The 8354-nt window shown below is 54.9% G+C and overlaps 1 protein-coding gene across 1 annotated transcript; it reads right to left on the bottom strand.

Moving 5' to 3' along the window:
- Window positions 1-99: 99 nt before the first annotated feature.
- LOC102034850 (CMRF35-like molecule 8) lies at window positions 100-3221 on the bottom strand. Its single transcript, XM_031059929.1, has 6 exons — window positions 3156-3221; window positions 2447-2782; window positions 2151-2238; window positions 1827-1933; window positions 507-741; window positions 100-355 (listed from the first exon to the last, which is right to left on the bottom strand). Exons 1-6 carry the CDS (start codon window positions 3205-3207, stop codon window positions 100-102), a joined length of 1074 nt encoding a protein of 357 aa, XP_030915789.1. The 5' UTR covers window positions 3208-3221.
- Between the last annotated feature and the right edge of the window lie 5133 nt (window positions 3222-8354).

The following is an 8354-nucleotide window of genomic DNA, read 5'->3' as shown; positions in this document are numbered from 1 at the left end:
GGAGAGAGCGTCGGGGTTGCAGAGGCTGGGGAAGGATGGATGCAGCGGGTTCCAGACGGGCCCCGTGTTCCTGTCACGCACGGGGTGAAACCTCTTCCCTCAGTGTGGTCCCGGGCCCCCAACGTGGGCGTCACTGTTGCTGTGTGGGGAAAACGTGCCCGGACCCACTGGGGTTATGATAACCTCCACATCAGCACTCTCATAGAAAGGGAAAAATCCCTTTGGCATCCCACAGCTGAGCGTGCCCGCATCCTCCTTGGCCCGACGCTCCGCAGTGCCTGGGAATGCCCGGAGCACGCAGCTGTTCAGGATGGAGAACCCGCCCTGCCGCACCTCGGGCTGCAGTTTCGCGATGCTGACGATGTAAGTGGCACAGGTAACACCAGTACGTGTACACGCTTTGCACCAGAATTTCGGCAACGTCTCCCGGCCAGGCTGGTGCGTGACCGGCAGGGTTTCCCTCAGGAATCCCTGCGCGGTGCCGGGCCCTGTCACTGCCCCGGAGCCTGTGCAGACACGCGGACTCGCGGGAGCGCTGCCGCTGCTCGGACACCTCCCGCTTCCTCTGCTGGATGCAGCGTGGGGCTCCGGCCCCGGCGGGGCGCTCAGCCCTTCCTGGCAGCAGTGCCGAGGTCAGCGCCAGCAGGAGCCACATGGATACTTGGGGGCAGCCCTGCTGCTCCTCTTCATTGTGTCTCTGCGGCTTTGCTTCCTCTTTTGCCTCTGGTACCACCTCCATTGCTGTTAGAGATCCAGCAAGATCATGGCATTTCCTGTTTCCTAGAGTTTCAGCTTCTCCTGGTCACTGAGATTACTTGCTGTGCACTGTCCCCTGTGCCCTTGCCCGGAGTCTCTGCTCTCTTCCTCCAGCCTTGCCCCCATGTCGGGACGCAGCCTGCCTCTCCCTGCCACACTGGCCAGCCCCTCTGGCCAGGCAGGGCATCCAGGGGGAGAGGTAGCTCAGCACAGCACAGGGACAACCTGAAGGCCAGACAATCCTCCAGGCTGGGCAGTGCTCCTGCATGGCCACCCTGTCCTTCCCAGGGGAATGAAATGGGTAACCCCAGCCCCTTATCGTGGTGCAGCTGGACAGGAGCACCCACTTCTCCTGCCAGCACAGCCCCTTTGTGGCTCAGGAGCCCCATGCTCTGATCAGGTCCCTCCAGGCCTCTCCCTGTGTCCCCAGTCCCTGCAGCTGCTGAGTGGGGGGCAGAGTTCTGGAAGAACACCCTTGCCTGGCTATTGCTAAGCTGGAGATGGGCATTTGGTGGACCAGGCAGAGGTGGCAGGGCTGAGGCTCCTGGGGCTGAGGGCTCCTCTCCCCATGAGGAAGCTCAGCTGGGCCATAGTGGAGCCTGCATGGCCCCTGTGACCCCATGTTCCCCCCCAGGCACAATGCAGCATGTCCCCACACAGGTATGTGCATCAGCTTTGGCTGCCACAGGCATCCTGGGCAGTGCTGGAAGCTGAGGGAAGGAGCAGACAGACAGAAGGAGACACGGCCCTGCAGGATACCCAGCCTTTATTGCCAAATTGTCTTCCGTTGGCAGCTGCAGCTCAACAGACACAGGCTCTCTGCACCCCAAGCCCTTCCCTCTGCAGCACAGGGGCTGCCAGGAGGGGCCGAGGCTGTCCAGGGCCAGAAGTTCCCGGAGCCGAGCAGCTCCCGGCACGGGGCGGCCGTGAGGGGTGGCACGGCCCCAGCAGGGTGGGGGCCAGGGGGGCAGGAGGGCGTCGCTGGGGCTCGGAGCTGTTTGGGACGGGTGGGCAGCCCCGTGTCCTGGTGCTGCTGGATGCCTCCAAGAGCTGCAGGATCTCCTGGCCACAGCTCCTGCCCCGGCTCCTCACCCAGGCGGCCCCGCCAAGCAGGGCTAATGCCACGGGCACCTTGATGCTGAGCAGAAGCAGCAAGTGGATGACACTGGGCTGGGACCTGTGTAGGAGAAAGGAGGTTATGCTAGTGCTTTAGTAGGGTCTGGGGAATGAGGATGGGGACTGGGGACTGGGGCACTGGCGTGCCTGCCAGCTGCCCTGCTTGCCCCCAGGATGCTCCTTGGGAACTCAAAGCCAGGTGGTACATGCATGGGAAATGAAGTTTTTGGCCAGGGGATGCTTTTGGGGGCTTGCCTGGATCCCAAACCCTGACTCACAGCACTGGAGGCTCCCCACAGCCCCTGAGGCACAGAGGGTTGGTGGTCAATGGGCTCAGGTTGCTGTCCTCAGTTGTGTTTGAAACAGCTGGCAGAGAAAACAGAGTCAAAACAAAGTAGATATCCCCACACCCTCTGTCCTGTACCCTGCGCAGGAGTCTCTGTCCCTGAGACTTCAGCAATGCAGGTGCAGGGGGTGGATATGGAGGTATCTGAGCAATGCCCTGAGCACTGCAGAGGAGGAAGAGGAACAAAGGGGGAGTTTAATGGCAGCTTTGCTTCCAGCCCTGTTTTACCTGCAGAGACCATCACCTTGGTGCTGTGCCATCGGCTGATCCCCACTTTCTTCTTCACCCCACAGGAGTACCGACCTGCATCCCCTGCTGTGACGCTGCTCAGTGTCACTGTGAATGAATTTGCTGTGTGGTTGTCCCTGATGGACACCCTGTCCCGTGTCACTGCCACCTCTGAGCCGTCGGTTTGGATGATGGAGGTCAAGCAAGGCCAGAGGGAGTTTTTGAGGCACCAGTACTTGGAGTTGAGCTTGTAGCGCGGCTTGTAGATGCAGGACACTGCCAGTGAGCTGCCCTGCTCAACTGTCACCTGCCTGGGGCCTGTCACTGCCCAGCCACCTGCAGGGGACAGAGAGAAGCTGTAAACCCATTCTGGCAGTGCCTCAGGGAACCATGAAGGGTCTGAGGCCAGGGGCTGCAGCCCGAGGGAGGCTGTGCCTGTGCACCCACTATGCCCGTGAGCAGTGCTGAGGTGAGATGTCACCAGTCATTAATAAAACAGCCCCCATCAAGGGTGTATGTTAGTAAGAGAATGAAAAGCCTTATTCCCAGGGTTCATATGGCAGGGAACAAGCAAATCTCAGAGATCACACCCTGTAACTACCAGAGGAAAGGTTTGGGTCTTCTGCCATGACCACAGTGAGCTTCCTGGTCTGCCTCAGCCCCTGCCTCTCCACAGCTCTGCCAAAACCCCTGATACAGATTTACTGACCTGTGCTCATGGCTCTCACGAGGAAAAGGGTCCAAACCAAGAAAATCCTCATTTTCCAGCTTCTTGCTCCTGAGGTGGAATTTTCCCTGTGGTTTTTCACAAAAAATCCTTCAGGCTGAAGCCAGGCCCACGCACACATGGATGTCCTAACAGTTTTCCAAGCTGTGTTCTCCTGCCACTTCTTTGGGCAGTGTTTACCCACAGACCCTGGATATCTTCTTCTTAAGACAGTTACTTCCTCCCCTTTACCCACCACTCGTGACTCACCCTGGGGTGTTCCATGACAGAGGCTCTGCTTTTTCTCTGAAATAGTCACTGAGTTCCCAGGAAAATGCCAAAATGCAGCAGGTTCCTCCATCGTGATGCCCATCCCAGCAGGGACCAAAAACCCTTCCCCTGCACAGAGCCCAAAGGATTTTGGGGAATTTTGAGAGGGCCTGGCCAGAGCAGGATGCAGGGGCTGGGGTAGTCCATCCCTGCTGATGGACTGGTTGTGATGCTGGGTTGCTCTCCCAGTTCTGATGGATTGGGATGATGGACTGTGATGATGGACAGCCATCCAACCCCCTGCACCGCTGCCCTCTGGCTCTGGAGTGGGCTGCCAGCTTGAGCTGGGCTGCTTTTGTTTGTTTTCTTAGGCAAAAGAGTCTTCTTTTCCTCCCCAAACCACCTTTTTTGGCACAGCTGTGGGATTTTGAGTGACAATGCTGTTTTTCCCCAGAATTAAATTAAAAGTTTCAGAAACCCAAATACACAAAGCAAAGCTACTTCCCTGGCTTTCTTCCAATATGCCCTTTGGAAAGAGCAGAAAGCACAAACCTCAGAATCCCCTTCCCTTTCAATGCCTTGCCATGGCAAGAGGAAACTCCGGGTTTCCTTTTGGGTCATCAAATAACTCCTTCCTTCCCAGCTGGCTGGTTGTGAGCCAAAACTCTGCAAATAACAGCAAGATCTAAATTCAAAAAGTGGCTGGAGATGGCAAATCTGCTTTGTGCTGAAACACTTCCCACTCCAGCCACCTCATCTTCCTTGAGGATGCATCCCTGCCACTGCCTGGAAAATCACAGTGCATCCTTCCCACCCTTCCCTTGGAGTGAGGCAAGGACTGTGAGAAGTGGCTCAGAGGTAGAGACTCTGGATGGAATGTGTACAGGGAAGGTGCCTACAAAGGTATTTGCTGCATGAGGATTTTGAGGGCAGCTCAGTTACCTGAAAGCAGATAGAAACGTTTCTTCAAAGAGCCACTTTGGTTGAGTTGCTGGGGAATTTTTCAAGCCACATCCATGCTGTGTCATTACTATCACATCACCATCAGATGTCATTTTCCCATTTCCCAGGTTTGGGTCCTGGGCAGGACGAGCAGCTGCCCAGTCCAGTGCAGGGGCTTGGACCCTCAGAACAGACTGAGGCCGCTTTCTCCCCATCATGGCAGGCCCCAGGACTGTGTTATACCCCAGAGAGCTCCTGACTGTCTCAGTGGAAGATCTCCTTCCATCCCCTGAGTTCACAGCAGTCAATTACAGCAACCCAACATCAGCACTGCGACTCCCACATGGGGTTTTACTCTGATACTTCTCCTGTCACCTGCTGTGTGAAGGGCTCCTGGCTGAGTGGGACACTGGCCAGGGGTTGTCAGTGAGGGGTTTGCAAAGGGAATGGCTCCAGTCAGCCTCAGCCCCAAACAACCAGCAGTGTGTGAACATCCTCCTGGAGCGGAAGGTCAAGATGAGAGCAGGCAGGAATGAGGAACCCCAGAGCGCTGACACAGAAGTCTGTCACAGGAGGATCCACCCAGTTAAAGTGAGTGTCAGTTGGAAGGGGAAACCAGAAAGGGAGTAGAGCAATTCAGGGACAAATCTGTACAACAGAGTGTGATGGGGAATCACTCTGTCCAAAGTGGGGAGAGCCCTGCAGAGAGCCCCCCCAACACCCTCCAGCCATGGCACGGGTGCTGAGGTGCTCCAGAGGCCCCGGGGAATGGATAAACAGGGCAGGGGAAGGCACTGTGCTCTGAACCAGCATCTCTGGGGGGCCGTGGCAGGATCCTGCAAGCCAAGACCTCTCTGTTTAGGCAGAAAGAGGCCCGGGAAGCACAAGGCAAGGCTGCTGCGTGAGAGGAGCAGCATTGCTGAAATGCTCCTCAGGAATCCCGCTAAGGCACCCTGACAGGAGCGCATCCATTTCCTTTTGGTCTGCGCTGCGCTGGGGCTGGAGCGAGCACCCTCGCGTGGCTCGGGGGCCGCATCAGCGAGCGAAGTGTGTCAGAGCCCCGGCAGCGCCATCGCGGTGTGCTGGGGGCCCGGCACAGGGGCTGAGAGGAGCTGACACCTGCACCGCTGCCGCCCCTGCCCGGCCCTGGGCAGCGCTCCCAGTCCCTCCCCTGCAGCACCGGGACACTGCCCCACGCCAGCAGAGGCTGCTGTCGCTCTAGTTCTGCAAGATTTTGAATCTGGGTTTACTCTCTGGTGTTGGTCCTAAGAAAAAGCCTCAAAGGCTTTCTGAGACAGGCAGTAATTGAATCAGAGCGTGCATCTCCTTGGTTCAGGGCCCAGCAAGAACAGATCTTCCCCAGCTCTCATCCCACTGTATTACCCACACCACAGCTGAGCCTTTCCAGAGTCCTGTCTTCCCTGGACTTCAATGATATTTCCAATCCCTGATTCTGTTATTTAAACCAGGGCCTTTGAAAAATAATCAGGTCATTTCAGTCTGTTCTTCACTGGCAGATTTAGCAAGTCTGGGGAAATTGTCCTTAGGAGATAAGGCTGAATATAATTGTCCTTAGGAGATAAGGCAATTGTAGCTCCTTTAGTGCTGGCTGATTGAGCAGGCACTGTCTGATCTCTCTTTCTGCTGCCATCTCAGATACCCAAGATAAGTCTGGATCATTCCCAGATTTTCCAATTCAGCAAAGACAATAAAGGTGGCAAAACATACTCACTGAATTTGTGGTGGTGGAGGATTTGCTCTGGGCTCCACCCGAGGCTGGACTTAGCCAGAAAGGGCCAAGGCAGGGGTTATTTAATTTAGAAATTAAGAATCCATACTCAGTGGATTCAGAGGATGAAATTCTGATTTCTGCCTAGCTCATGGGGAAGGAATGACTTCAGCAAGGCTCCAGTTTCCCCCAGATGTGTTGTACAGGCAATCCAGGGAGATACTACAGCAGTTAATAGGGTTGGGCAGCAGAGAACAAGCAGGAGCAGGCCAGGAGTTCAGTGAAGCAGAAACTCCTGAGCTGGATTTAAGTCTTCCACTGTTAGAGCTGTACTTCTCAAGGCAAATACACAAGTAATTAAGCTACCAGAGATACAGGCTGTGAGCAGACACACTAAACAATGGATCTAAATTGCAGGTTTATTTGGAATCACTGCAATTTACAGGTCATTTCCTCTGATTTCATTGCTCTGCATTGATTTCAGCTGGTCAGCACTTGCTTGGGGCTGTAAACTGCTCACTGGCTGCCAGAAACCTCTGCTGGGTCTGGGGGAGGCTGGTAGAGCAAGTGGTTTGCTCTGGGTGCTGGGGAAATGCACTCCCCAGCGTGTGAAGGGAGGCAGTGATGCAGGAGTTGGGCTGCTGGGCTCAGATAAAGCTCTGTTATCACTTATCTACCATGGGTCAGGTCCTCCAGCATGATAAAGTGGGATAAAGCCCTTGGAGCAGGGCCAGGGCATGCTGGTGCCTGTGTTTTGCCGGCAATCTGTGTTGTCTCATTAGGCTGCATTACCTTTGGAGATATCATGAGAGACAGGAGAATTGTCTTCCTGCTGAGTGAGGTTAAACCTGCAGGGCTGAGTGTGCCTCTGGTGCAACGCCAGCGCCTGCAGAGGGAATGGACACCTTGGCTCCGTGAAGCTCTTCAATCCCTCCCTGCTCTCCTTTGTCACTCAGGGTAGTTAACAAATGTTGCTTGAGCTAAGAAGTCAGAGAATGCTCTCCGAGCCCCAGAGCTTCTCCTGCAGCAGGGACCTGCCAGAAATTCCAATCCAGGGATAAGCAGACCTGGAGCCTCAGATGTAGTGAGATGTTGGGGGCATACCCTTTTCTTCACCCCCATCTCCAGGAGAGGTCTGTCTGAGTACCTGCCCAGTCTGGGTGTCCAGGGCAGGGCTGTGCAGTCCCTGCAGCAGATCTGGGTCTCTGGGGTCTGTGGACCCAGCAGACAGCTTGGGTCAGGCAGTGCCCCTGCTCTGGGGCAGGAGAAGGCTGAGCATGCACTCAGGATGGTGGCATGAAATCTCCATCCTCAATGGGCCATGGCAGCACTGGGACATCTGCAGGAAGGATTATGCAGACATCAGTGGGAGTTTGGGAATTTTGACAAGTTCTCGGTGTGTTTAAGAGTTGCTCTGGCTTTGTTGAAGACCTCCTGAGGTTTGCTGCTCTCTTCTTCTTGGCCCTGCCTGTGTGGGGTGTGTGCACTATGTTGAAGCACTTGTTTATTTTCTGATCCAGACACCAGGATTTGTCATTTGTTTTTGCATTGCTGATTGTGTTCCAGTGCATGAGGCCATGGTCTGGCTCCAGGGTGGTCTGGGTTGGGTTGTGTTGGGCTTTTTGGCCTCAGGCAAGCCTGAACCCCACTGACCCTATTGGTTTTTAAATTTTTTTCTGGCTGTTGTTTCTGAGTCCAATCATCTGACCCAGCAGAACCATCTCTGCAGTCAGAAGAAATAATGAGTAAATATAATCAGCAATGTCAGGCCCAGGCAGTCAAACAGCAATCGGATGGGTGCAGATGGCTCTTGGAAGCCTGGTCTGTTCCTCTGGCTTGAGGCCATCTGCTCCTCTTGAGGGAGGGAATTGGAGATGGAATCGAATCTCTCTTAAATAAACTTCTGAGTAAAGATTAATTTATTTCCAGTGCAATGAACAACATCAGATTGCTCTAAAGGGAGTCGTAAAGAAAAGGATCTCAACAAGATATTGACTGTCACCTTCAGGTTTAGGCACAGCTTCATCCTGTTTCTAATAACAATTTTTTTACTTTAAGCAGGGTCTTAACTGGGCTCTGTAAATGCAGTGGAATCCCAAAGTGGACCTGTCAGGATAAACCAGGCACAGCACCAGTTTGGTAAAGGTGGCCTGGCCAGCACGAGCTGCTGCCCCTCCCTGGGGTGGCACACCGGTGACCACGCAGCTCTGGGCTTCATCCTGCCCTGGGCTTCATCCTGCCCGTGGGCTCTGTGGGCCGAT

The sequence above is a fragment of the Geospiza fortis genome, unplaced genomic scaffold (genome assembly GCF_000277835.1).
Source record: "Geospiza fortis unplaced genomic scaffold, GeoFor_1.0 scaffold244, whole genome shotgun sequence".
In the NCBI taxonomy this organism is placed as follows: domain Eukaryota; kingdom Metazoa; phylum Chordata; class Aves; order Passeriformes; family Thraupidae; genus Geospiza; species Geospiza fortis.
Note: the sequence above shows the minus strand (reverse complement) of the source record. Positions and strands in the feature narration are given on the sequence as shown.